Genomic DNA, 13,374 nt, shown 5'->3' on the forward strand with positions numbered 1-13,374 from the left:
TCTTCTTATTCAATTTCAAGTGATTGGTGTTCAAACATCATTCTCACCTGAAAATATCTTTTGGAATCTTGTCTCATAGGGCAGGTTGTCTGACCCTCATAACTTTGTGTCATCTCTAAATTTCCTAGGCATGTCATCATTCTAATTGTTGCTAGAAATGTTGACTAAGGAGGGTTAGGTCTAAATGCCATTGCACTTCTCCTGCTCATTCGTAAATCATCTATTAATCTATGGCATTAGCGAGTTCTGAATCCATATAGTTGTCTTAAAATCCACTCTACATTTCTTTATTTAGTCACAAGGATATTACATGATTTAATCAAATGATTTGCTAAAATCAAGATCACGTCCCTCAACTGTGAGCTTATAAGGTGGGAATTATTTGTCTTGAGAAAATAAATCTACATTGGCTCGTGGTTCGCGCTTCTTTTGCAAAGCATCCTTCCTTTGCTAAGCTAAAAATGCGTTGTTGAACTTTGCAAGCAGTAAGATTACAAGATGCGCTAATTTCCTCTTAAATCTTTCACTTCCAACATGGAGTTAGCCTCTCTCCAGGAAGCCCTGAATATTTTAAGCAGTAGTTAGATTTAGAGACCAAAATCTCAGTGCTTGAGTGCACATTATCTTATTTCAAGTGAGCACTAGAGAGAGAACAGATTAGCCCAGGGACTTTTGGTAGCTTCAGTGACAAAATAGAAAAAAATGTTTTTTCAAAGGTCATGAATTCATGCTGTTGATTTCACTTCACATTGATCTCTGCGAAGTATCTTTACCTTGCTCTGACATGATAGTTTATTAATACAATTGTCTGCCCTTTTTTTTTTTTGAGCTACCAGTTTTCTCTTTGTAATTTTAATTTTGCCCTTACATTTTAGAATCTCCTTTTATCACGTCCGTGATCTCTTATCTCAGGCAGCTTTAACGTCGAGCTTCAATTTCTTAAAATACTTTACATAAAAACACAGAGTAAATAGTTCCGTAGTTAATTAGTCTAAGTTTTAAAGGCTGGTTAAGGAGGTCAGAAAATATAGCCAAGCACTCTCAGAAAAATGTGATGTGCGGAGATACAGGAGGTGTCTGTGTTGCAAGTCCTGGGGACGCTGGATAAAGGCAGAGCCCTGGTGGCCTGCCCAGCAGGAGAGGAGATATGGCCACCTCCACACCGCCCTCTCAGGCCTCCGGGAGGGTCCTCCCAGGAAGGGCTGTCGGCCTCCTGAGGACAGAGGTCATGGAAGCTGGGCCACTCGCCACCCATCTGTCCCACCCCCTCTCCCAGTCTCTCCCAGTCTCTACCAGCCTGGTGAGGCCCAGTAGATTGGTCAGTGCCCCCCGCAGAGGCCCCAGATGTCTTGGCGTCAAGACAATATTCTCAAGTGGCCCCAAAGCAAATTTTTTCCTGAGACTTCCAGACTCTGAGACTCCAAATGGGATTCCCCCGCCCCCTCCTTTTATCTCTGTTGGCCCCAGCCCTACAAAACTGTCTTCTCCCGAACAAAGTTGTACCTGGAACCCAGAATTTAGTTATTCGGCGCTTTAGTTCATTTGTCCCAAGATTATTTCAGTTCAGTTCATGTCATCGTCCACTTCAAAGCCACCTTTTCCATTGCCTCTGAACACCATTTATAAAAGAGAAAAACAAAATCCTCCATTTTCGCAAATCTTAGAGCTCCAAGGTCACAGTTCTCCTTTTCAGAAAGCTTTCTCCGTAAACGCCAAGATGAATTCTCACATGTTAAAACAGGTAAGGGCTCCAGTGAAGCAGCCCCGGTCTGCCTCTCTCTGGCTGGACCATTTCACAGAGGGCTGTGGCCGTGGCAGCCCATCACCCCTGCTCCCCTCAGCCCTGCACGTCCTCAGCCTCGAGAGAGGTTCTCTCGGCTCAGCAGCCGTGGGTCGTCCGCGGGGCTCAGGGGAGTCCTGCTCCCCCGCGTCATCAACCCCCACATCCAGACCCTAGCAAAGCCCTAGACCAGGCCCCAAAGCTCAGGCCCTCCTCATGGAGGTTTCCAACCCCTTTGGGGATTCCCAGGTGACCCCGCTGACATAGCACTGCCACAGATCTCACACTTTGGACCGTCCCCCAGGCCACCGAGCCCTCTTTCAACATCCTGACGCCCCGTCCCAAACCCAGCATGGTGAAAGAAGATGGTTCTCCACCCATCCCAGGTCTGGGTTTCTGGCAGATCCAATGCACAGACGTACACCCAATCTAAAGTTGCGTTAGATTCTTGATTTGATTGGCCGAGAGGTCAAATCCTTGTGCACGCAAGGTGGCCACACAGAAAGGGGACAGAAGCTGTGTGTCTCAGCTTAGCCCCTTTCTGTTTTATGAGGGCTCTGCAGCTGCCAGTGACACTGCCCATACAAGTGAGGGTCTTGCCAGATCTGAGAAGCTTAATTCTTGCTGTGACACCCACCACCCTATCATATTTGGGGATTTATATCACCCTGCAGGCAGGATTTACCAACCTGGGCAGGCATGTGGACAAACGTCTGGCCCTCTGGGTTCTTGAGACAAACTTGGAAGCGACAAGGCCGTACCCACATCTGTGGGAGGACAGTAGGACTGGGGCTGTGTCCCTGAGCAATGCTTCTGCCTCTAGATTGCCAGGGCCAGGAAAGCCCCTCACCTATGCTTTCTCCATTTTTCATACATAATTTCATCCACATATGTGTGAACATGTATGAATATGTATTACCCTGTCCTCTTGTTTCCAGGCTGCAACATCTCTACAATGAAGATATTAATTTATATATATATTTGTATACACATATTTGTATATGTACAGTCTTCTCATAGATACACGTAATTGGAGACGTAGATAGTTTTTAAAAATAGTTTCCACATCATTGTCTCTGTCTCTTCCAATCTGCTTCTTTCTGTTTGTTTGGGTCCATCATTCAGCTTAGAGGGTTTCCTCGGTGCCAGTCATCCTTGGTCATGAGCTCATACAAAAGCATGGGTTCTAAAAAACTGCTGGAAAGTTAGGAGTGAATGGTGGCCTTGCCAACCACGAGCTTTACTGTAGGGTAATCTGGCTGGTTTTTTTGTTTTTGTTTGTTTGTTTTTAATTAAGGGACCCTCAACTTCACTGTCTTGAAGTCTTTCCTTGTATTCTGGTCAGATTCCCCAAAGGAAACACTTGCATTTCCTGCCAGGTTGCCAGCATTTGGGGAGCAAGGTAGGAGGATAGGGCAGTGGTGGCCTCAGCTCCAAGAAGGCAATGCCCATTTCTTCTCCTTGTTTTCAGTAGGGAAGCCTGAGTCTCAACACAGTCTGGGGTCCCCAGTGCAGAGACGGTCTATTTACACTTTTCAGATAATAAACCTGCCGCCTTTTGCCAGGATTAGGAAGGGGCAAATAGCCAGCTGCACAGAGCAGAGAAAGGGATTTCTAAGATCATTTCTTAAACAGGCTTTCATCCAGTCCCCCTTATTTTAGTTCCCCTCCTTTAGCCCCACTTCCAGATGTAACTCCTGAACGTTTTAAGGATTTTGTGATTTAACACAGGCTGTTTCTCAGCTCCTGGTGTAAAGATTTGGTTTTCTTGAGTCTGCTAAGTCATCCACACTCTGCCATCTGGTTCTCAGCTTCCAAAGGTTAATGTCGTCTCCTTTCACATTCTCCCATTCTTGTGGTTTTATGCCTTTAAAAGTAACTTACCATTGTTTTGCAGTGATTCAGGAAAGAGATAAAGCAGATGCATGTGTTCAATCTACCATCTTTACTCATAATAACATTTCAAAGCAACAAAGGTGACAAAGAATTGAGCCAGAGTTAAATGTAGCAATAACAACCTTTGGACCATGATGTGCCACAGAATGAATATGAAGCCCCCAAAGATGCTGTTGAATTAACAGTTAAAATGAAACTAGAAAATCATTCTCAAGACATGAAAGGAAATTACTCTTCTGATATTTTTGCCCATTAAGAGATAGCTGTATCTAATTTTTGCTTCCACATTTAAGAGATGTATGGAAGCTGGTGGGAATGTAAATTGATACAGCCACTATGGAGAACAGCACGGAGGTTCCTTAAAAAACTAAAAGTAGAACTACCATACGACCCAGCAATCCCACTACTGGGCATATACCCAGAGAAAACCATAATTCAAAAAGAGTCATGCACAACAGTGTTCATTGCAGCTCTATTTACAATAGCCAGGACATGGAAGCAACCTAAGTGTCCATCAACAGATGAATGGATTAAGTTATTTGTAGTGAGGTGGAGGCTAGAGACTGTCATACAGAGTGAAGTAAGTCAGAAAGAGAAAAACAAATACCGTATGCTAACACATGTATATGGAATCTAAAAAAAAAAATTGCTCTGAAGAACCTAGGGGCAGGACAGGAATAAAAATGCAGACGTAGAGAACTTGAAGACACGGGGAGGGGGAAGGGTAAGTTGGGACGAAGTGAGAGCGTGGCATTGACATATATAGACTACCAAATGTAAAATAGATAGCTAGTGGGAAGCAGATGCATAGCACAGGGAGACAGCTTGGTGCTTTGTGACCACCTAGAGGGGTGGGATAGGGAGGGTGGGAGGGAGACGCAAGAGGGAGGAGATATGGGGATATATGTATATGTATAGCTGATTCACTTTGTTACACAGCAGAAACTAACACAGCATTGTAAAACAATTATATTCCAATAAAGATGTTAAAAAAAAAAAAAGAGATGTATGGAAAAACCCCAGAACAGTGGAACCAAAAAGTGATTTACAGAACAGATTACCAAGCCTATGAGTAAAAGTTATTTAACCTGAAGGCTAAGAGGTAACAATATTATCAAGTAGATGACTGATTTCCCAAGGGAACTACTCATTAACTACTGTCTGTTTTCCATAAGGGGGTAACAAAAGGAAATAAGTTGAAACTATACCAAGAAAATGGGCAATTAAACATTTGAATGGACATTAGGAGAAAAAAGTGAATTTCTGTCTTTGAAAATATTTACAAATTCTGTGAAATAGAAGGTAGACATGGGCCAGATGGCATCCTTCCTTCTCCGTATAATGTACTTTATTATCACGTTAATATTAATGTCTGCATGATATTAACAAGCCCATTCTACAAGGAAGGCCAGCCATTGGTGTCATTTGTTAGAATGACTGCTATGGGTTTGCCTTGGAAGATGGCCTATGTGAGTTTGGTTTATGCAAGCTCCTATCCAAACTCTTCAATTTCCTGCCTCATTAGAAAGCATAGCCAAAAACAGTTTAATTGACCAAAGATCCCTGAAAACAGAGGAAATGCAATTAAGAATACAAGTCTTTACAATTTATTTACCAGCTCAGAAACATATTATTTAAAATTATAGAGCATTGGAGTATGGTTCAGAGGAGGTAATTACGCTGTGCTAAATAACTGTTTTTGAGTGTATCTTAAAGCTAGATAATTTACAGCTAGAAGTAATTATTTAAAAGAACTTTCTGTTTTGCTAAAAATATTTAAAAGCACCCAAAGCAAATTACTTATAAATTCAATTCCTACATTAAAGAGGAAAAACTAGTGCTATGAATATTTGTGTTTAGACATTGAAGATATTCAAAGAGGTATGTTTCAAATTAAGAAAAATTGTACTGAAATATACATCTATCTTTTAAGTGCAAAACTACAAATAATACGCGAAGTTTCAAACTGTGATCACTGAATTTCATATTTTTTTATAAAACACCCAGTTTATGGTGTAATATAAAGATATTCTATCTAGATTCAATGTGATGATTTGCAAAACTATATATATTAATTGCAAATTCGTTTTATCTGTTGTTACTGGAAACAAATGTATTAACATCAACCAAATATGCCCCAGGTGGAAAGGCAGGTAATAAGTTTTACTGGAAAGCCGGTGACTTAATGTCACTCTTAGGGATGACTCATCAGACCCTCATTGGTCTTCATCATCTTTGTCAATCAGTCCGCATCAGAGATTCTGGTCCTGTGGGTACTGGCATGTTTCCATTCGGCTTGCTTTGTGATTTCAGAATGTGAGTATAGGGTGATTACCCTTTTGTTAATTACAGCTTATACTCCACATTTGTTGGGGCTTTTCCCTTAATGATTCTATTTGAAAAGAATTTTGGTTTTATTTCCTAAACAGTGTAGGGACCTACATTTTTTTAAACAAAATTTTTATTGAAAGCCCATTGAAAAATAGGTTTTACTCAGTAGTCATTTGCTCTTTATCAAAAATTTGTAAAGCATACACATCCTATTTAAGCGAAAAGTGTCTTTAAAGTTCGACTAAATGAATTAAACTGAGCGAAGAGACTGGAGAAAATTGAGGTAATTCTTTACAAGGTCTCTATGATCTGGCCCTTGTTTCTTCTAACTGGCAGCTATAGATTCTAATATGTTACTGTCATTTGGTTCTTAGTTGCAAAATAAACACTAATTTAATCAGTAAAACATTTTTCTAGAAGATTTGTCTGCACCAAACCTATGCTGAATTTTTCACATGAAAGGGTCATTTCTTACTACTCACTAGCTATATCTTTGAAAAATTGTTAGTTTTACAAGTTAAATCATTTGAATTTGCTTTTTAAAGAAAATATGTGAAAAGAAAAAAATGTGGTTACTTTTTTTTGTCATGGCAAGGATATGCCTTCCTCCAGTTTTCTATCTTAAATCTAGTTACGTATATATTAGATTTGTTAAATATGAGCTATGTAAGATATAAACAAAACAAGCAAGTTTAAATACAGAATCCAATGATACATTGTATTTATCATGGACTTTGGGTGAATTTGCATTAATGACTACCAAAATTAATTCCATATAGTGGCAAAATATTGAAAATGCTTTTGAGATAAAATTTAACTGAACAATGGTCTATGTGGGATTAATAGCCAAGAATTCTACAATAATAAGTGTAACCGTGGATTTGATTATTCAAAAAAGTACTTCTGAGAATAATTATATAACAGATTTCTAGTCATAAAATAAAGCTTATTGGCAGTTAATCTTTATAGTGCACGGCGCTTATAAAAACATGGATAATAGTTCTTTTTGAATATTGAAATGATCATCTCTCTCTGCTCTCTCCATGATTTCTTTTTTTTTTTTTAACACCTTTATTGGAGTATAATTGCTTTACAATGGTGTGTTAGTTTCTGCTTTATAACAAAGTGAATCAGTTATACATATACATATGTTCCCATATCTCTTCCCTCTTGCATCTCCCTCCCTCCCACCCTCCCTATCCCACCCCTCTAGGTGGTCACAAAGCACAGAGCTGATCTCCCTGTGCTATGCGGCTGCTTCCCACTAGCTATCTATTTTACATTTGGTAGTGTATATATGTCCATGCCACTCTCTCAGTTCGTCCCAGCTTACCCTTCCCCCTCCCCCTTTCCTCAAGTCCATTCTTTACATCTGCCTCTTTATTCCTGTCCTGCCTCTAGGTTCTCCAGAACCATTTTTTTTTTCTAGATTCCATATATATGTGTTAGCATACGATATTTGTTTTTCTCTTTCTGACTTACTTCACTCTGTGTGACAGACTCTAGGTCCATCCACCTCACTACAAATAACTCAATTTTGTTTCTTTTTTTGGCTGAGTAATTCTCCATGATTTCTGAACAAGAGCACTTAATGCAGAAAATGTTAAAGGCCCAAAGCCCTGCTTATAGAGAATGTTTAATTTAGTTAATAATATGGCTTGTTTAGGAATTTTAGGGTGAAAATTTTTATTTGTATTTTCATATTTACATTTTTTGGTGTTCATTTTCCAGACCCTTTAAATGTTATAAGTTATTAATGCACCAATGTCCTACGATGTAGAGTCACTTTTTTGTTGACCCTAAGCACTGACATTTGGTATACCCTGTAGGACACGCTCACGGCCAGACAGCCGAGCTCACCTGAGGTAGCACTCTTACACAGTCCCGCCTCCCCTCCCTGGACTTTCTCTTTAGGACCCAGATGAACAGGTTTGGGCTCCAGGCAGCCTGGTGGATGAACAAAGGGCAGATGACATTGATGTGTCCTTGAGAAGATTTAGGACGTATTCAGTTCATAAAGGTCACATCACTCAACACTGACAAAAGATTTTTAAATGTTCTGGATAGTTTGTCAGCTTCCTGTAACTTGTGTGTTCTTAGTTTCAGCGTTTTCTTGAGGTTCACAGAAATGTACAGACTTTGCTGCTTTCACTCGGTCTGCAGTTGGCATTCCCTGGGCACGTGCTCCTCGGCACCAATGCTGCATTTGTCCCTTTGGCCAAATGAGACATCCTTCCTACTAAAACCTTGGCTGAATGATGGAACTAACTGGATCAAACCAAAAAAGAATAATATTGAGGGTGTATAATAGAACATTTTCTTTAAAAAGCATAAGTTAGTTTTTGACAAAGTATTAGCCCAGTATAGAAATTAAACAGTGCCATGAAATCATAATGAATATGAAGCCAGTGACCATCTTTTCAATAAATAAACCTCTCTATCAATAATGCAGTTTTGTTCAAGGATATAAAGTGTCACATACCATATGAGTTATCTATTGCTGCATAAGAAAATATCTCAAAACTTTAGTGGCTTAAAACAACAGTGTTTATTATCGCACGTTTTCTGTGGGTCAGGGACTTAAAGGGTCACTTACTTGTGTGGTTCTGTCTTGGCGTCTGTCATGAAGTTGCTTTCAGGGTGTCAGCCAGAGCTGACGTCCTCTGAGGGCTCAGCTGGGGCGGGAAGATCCACCTCCGGGCTCACTCGTGTGGCTGTTGGCTGGTGGCTTCAGTTCACCCCCATGTGGGTCTCTTCATGCCCTCACGACGTGGCAGCTGGCTTCCCCCAGAATGAGAATCTTAAGAGAGAAAGCAGCCAGGAAGCCACGAGGCTTTTAGGACTTAGTGTCCCCACTTGCCTTTTTTCTATTCATTAGAAGTGAAAGGAAGTTCAGCCCACACTCCAGAATAGCGGGATTAGGCTCCACCTAATTCCATTTGGAAGGGAGTGTCAAAGACCTTGTCAACGTATTTTAAACCACCACACGCACATTCACAACATTGCTGGAAAGTGGCTTAAATGTATTATAACAACCATTTTTTAATATGAACCTGAATTCTCTCCACAAGTCATTACCAGAGGTTAATTAGGCTCTAGGACAGTGGTCCCCAAACTTTTTGGCACCAGGGACCGGTTTTGTGGAAGACAGTTTTTCCACAGACTGGGGACGGGGGTTGTTTCAGGATGATTCAAGTGCATTACATTTATTGTGCACTTCATTTCTATTAGTATTACACTGTAATATATAATGAAATACTTACACAACTCACCCTAATGCAGAATCAGTGGGAGCCCTGAGCTTGTTTTCCTGCAACTAGATGGTCCCATCTGGGGGTGATGGGGACAGTGACCCCCGACGTGTGTTGCTTATGTCCAGTCTACTCCGTAAGATGCAGCTTGTCACTTGCCACTCGCAGATCGGGTTTTGATATGAGTCTGCAAGCAATTGATTTATTATGGTCTCTGTGCAGTCAAACCTCTCTGCTAATGATAATTGTATTTGCAGCCACTCCCCAGCGCTAACATCACCGCCTCAGCTCCACCTCAGATCATCAGGCATTAGATTCTGATAAGGAGCGTGCAACCTAGATCCCTCGCATGCGCAGTTCACAGTAGGGTTTGCGCTCCTATGAGAATCTATTGCCACCGCTGATCTGACAGGAGGCGGAGCTCAGGCGGTAATGCGAGCCATGGGGAGCGGCTGTAAATACAGACGAAGCTTCGCTTGCTCGCCCGCTGCTCACCTCCTGCTGTGTGCCCAGTTCCTAACGGGCCATGGACCCCTGCTCTAGGGTATTGTCTGCCAGATTGGCGACATCTCTGAAGCACCGAAGGTTCTCAATCCTCTGATCAACACAACTCATCTGTATCCATATTCAAACAACTTTGTACAATCTGTTTCACTTGAACAATCAAAAAAATCTCTCCACGATCAGACCAGTTGGTAAATAAGATGTGCTTAAATTGAAAACCAAGTAATTTTTTGTTGAATTTTATGTAAAAATGTTTGAAAACTTTTGACATAAAAAGTATTTCCATAACATGCATGTTATTTTCCCTTTCATCAATGAAGAGAGGATGGCTGTGTTCCTGTCCCAGCTCAAGCTACCAGCAGCAATGCTGGCTGCTCAAGCTCATGGGAGGCCTGGTCCACCAGGAAAGGATGGGTTACCTGGGCCACCAGGAGACCCCGGGCCCCAAGGTACGTCTTTGAAGACAATATTTGTTTACCAACTCTTTAACTCTCAGTATTTATAACATGCTAATCACAGTTAAGGCAAAAATTATATAAATATACATTAAAAGTATGTATATTAGATTATATATAATATATATACTTGGTATGTATTTTATAAATTTATATATACATATGCATATATAATGATTTAATATAGGATATCTTGTTAATATTTGATATTCTAGAAATAAATTTTTAACTATTATTCATTCCAGTTTAAACCTGACTGATAATTATCTGCTAATCTAAATGTATTTAATAACAATACTTATTATGATAATAACAGCAATAATGTGCTTATTTATCATTATTATCTGCAAATTTCTAGTTGTTTATGCCTCACTGTTGATGTAAGCAGACAACAAGAATCTTAGTATCTTAGTATCTTAAAGAAACTGAGGAAAAAGTCTTAAGACCTGCTACTATAATTAGTGATTTGGGTCCAAAATATATTTTTGAGAAATTTTAGAATCCTTTTTCTTCTTCTGCAAAAGTTGTGGATGATAACTTCTGAATTTAAAAAAAAAAAAAATTTCTCACATTGTTTCTAAATTTTTCAAAGCAAGACTTAAATTGGCAAAAAAAAATTTGCTCCACTTATGATAACTTGACAAGACACATGATCTTAAATGTAGCTTGGCTAAATTCAGCTGGCAAGAGCATATTCTAGAAATGTGATTGGCAATCAGCAGAGGGGCCAAGGGGACCCTGGTTTGGAAGATTCACCGCTCTGACAAGGAAGCATTAGATCCAATGAGTACGTACTGTGAGAGGTAAGGCCAGAGACACTGCTTTTCATGTGTTATTATAGAGGAACTCAAGGGCTCTCCTTGGAATAATCAAAAGCTTGTGTAAAGGAGAAAGAAAGAAATGCTAATTTGGAAAGATGCATGCACCCCAGTATTCATAACAGCACTATTTACAGTAGCCAAGACATGGAAGCAACCTAAGTGTCCATCAACAGATGAATGGATAAAGGAGAAAAGAGAAAGTTAACACCAATATCACATAGGAATACAGTTCAAAATACTATATATGTGGAGAGTTATTTTCCTTTCACTAGTTCACTTTCCTTCCTACGGCTTCTCTATTTTCTGTAGGGAAGGCCCGAAGGTGATTGCCGTGTCCTCCCTCCCCTGAAAGAGGCACAGCTTTCCCTGGTCGTGGGGTTTGTTAGGATCCTAACTTCCCACTGAGACTGACAAGGCTTCTGGTTTAGCTAGCACAGTGTAAAACAGCGGCAGTGAATCACTCTAGTTTACCTGAACTGTCTTTTCTACCTAGTTTCTCTTAGGTCCCAGAGAGGTTTGGCAGGGAATTGGAAGCAAGTGTAGAATTAGGTGTAGCCTTGTGTGTGTACCATTGTGTAGAGGGTGGTTAATTATAATCTTCTGCTAGTTGGGTCTGTTGTGAATTCAGAGTATAGGAGACGGGAAGGAAGACCTTGATAGCCCATCTGAAGGTGTTTGATGCCTCAAACCATGTGAAGAACCAGGACTGTCAACACCAGTAGGAGAAAGATCTTGGACAGATGCTTCACACAGTGGCCATCTAAGGGGGCAAGAGCAATGCATGGTCCGGATAGCAAGGAAAGCCCTTCTGGAACTAGAGTCACCTGTCCACACAGACCCCTGTCTCGGGCTCCCTCCCATGCGGGGAAGGCCCATCTGGAAGGCTCTCGGGCAGAGGCTGTGCCAGGTCAGCAGTGTTCGTGCAGCTTTTGGAAACAAGACCCCTGTTCACCACTCATTGGCCTTCACTTCCACAGAAGATTTCTATGGGTTTTATCTGCTGTGCTGCCGAGGAGACCTTATCTACTGTTTCCACTCCTGACGGAGCTTCGGATCCAGTTCCTTTTTTAATGGGTTTTTTCTCTCTTCTTTTACGTTGAAGTATAGTTGATTTACAATGTTGTGTTAGTTTCAGGTGTACAGCAAAGTAAGTACACCTGAGTGTACAAAGTGAGTACACAGCAAACCTTCTCATATAGGTTATCACAGAATATTGAGTAGAGTTCCCTGTGCTATACAGTAGGACTTGCTGGTTATCTATCTTGTATGTAGTAGTGTGTGTTTGTTCATCCCAAGCTCCTGATTTATCCCTCCCCCAGCCTTTCCCCTTTGGTAACCATAGGTTTGTTTTCTATGTCTGTGAGTCTATTTCTGTTTTGTAAATAAGTTCATTTGTATCATTTTTTTTTTAGATTCCACAAATAAGTGATATCATATGGTGTTTGTCTTTCTCTGTCTGACTTACTTCACTTAGTATGATCATCTCTAGGTCTAACCATGTTGCTGCAAATGGCATTATTTCATTCTTTTTTATGGCTGAGTAACATTCCATTGTATATATAATTTGAAAGACTTCCCCATATGATTTCCAACGTTTTTAAAAAGAACGTTTAGTAAACTTAACAAAACTCTTGTCGCACCAGAGGGTTCTGACAACAGACATATCTTGATTATCACTCAGGTGTCTCTTCAACGTTTGCATATCTCCTTTTCAGGATTTGCTACATGCCAGAAATGCAGCCAAAAAATAAAACTCGTGAAATATGGGATTCGTTTTTAAGAAATATTTGCCTGTTAGTCATGCTGTATTGATAATCCTGTCTAAAGACACCAGGAAATCTTACTGTAGAAAAGAAAAGGCCTGCTGGTCGATTTTTGGTGCCTCGCCAGCAGTTGACAGGAACTGAAGGGTTTTTCTCTGGTAGACAGACAGATATGAAGTGCTCAGAAGATGCAGTTATGCATGTAACTTCAAAGCTTTGCTCTGCTCGATTTAAAAGTTTTCTCAAAAGGGAAAAAGTATGCATATAAAACTGTTACCCTTTCCATGAGGGACGATTAAAAACATGCAGTTACCCTAGTGACCATGAAACCTTAGGCGCTGTCGGCTGAATCAGTCCTCTTCCTGACACAGCGTGACTGAGTTTGAGGAAAGCCTGCAGTGAGAAGCCCAGCACAGAAAGGGAAACAGAATGAGGGCCCTGAACGTGACGCCGTGAGTTCTGCCCACTCACAAGTTCTGTTTGATGGTGGCTCTTCAGAAATTTCTAAAAGGGACTTTTTTTTTTTTTTTCAGTATTTTTCAGGAAAGAAATCCATTTTCATTTGAAATGAAG

At 40.5% G+C, this 13,374-nt stretch overlaps 1 protein-coding gene and 1 long non-coding RNA gene across 4 annotated transcripts in view; one reads left to right on the plus strand and one right to left on the minus strand.

Annotated features, from left to right (window-relative positions):
- COL19A1 (collagen type XIX alpha 1 chain) overlaps positions 1-13,374 on the plus strand; it is a 374,472-nt gene that overhangs the window by 347,413 nt on the left and 13,685 nt on the right. For all 3 annotated transcript variants that reach the window (XM_082405049.1, XM_082405048.1, XM_082405047.1), the window contains one exon: positions 10,083-10,211. In XM_082405049.1, coding sequence (XP_082261175.1) covers positions 10,083-10,211 — 129 coding nt within the window. The remainder of the gene's footprint in view (positions 1-10,082; positions 10,212-13,374) is intronic.
- Positions 7,677-10,084, minus strand: LOC309634745. Its single transcript, XR_014248398.1, has 2 exons — positions 8,604-10,084; positions 7,677-8,275 (listed from the first exon to the last, which is right to left on the minus strand). It is a non-coding gene; the product is annotated as an uncharacterized lncRNA (long non-coding RNA).

The sequence above is a fragment of the Balaenoptera borealis genome, assembly GCF_965194805.1.
Source record: "Balaenoptera borealis genome assembly, chromosome: 9".
Lineage (NCBI taxonomy): Eukaryota > Metazoa > Chordata > Mammalia > Artiodactyla > Balaenopteridae > Balaenoptera > Balaenoptera borealis.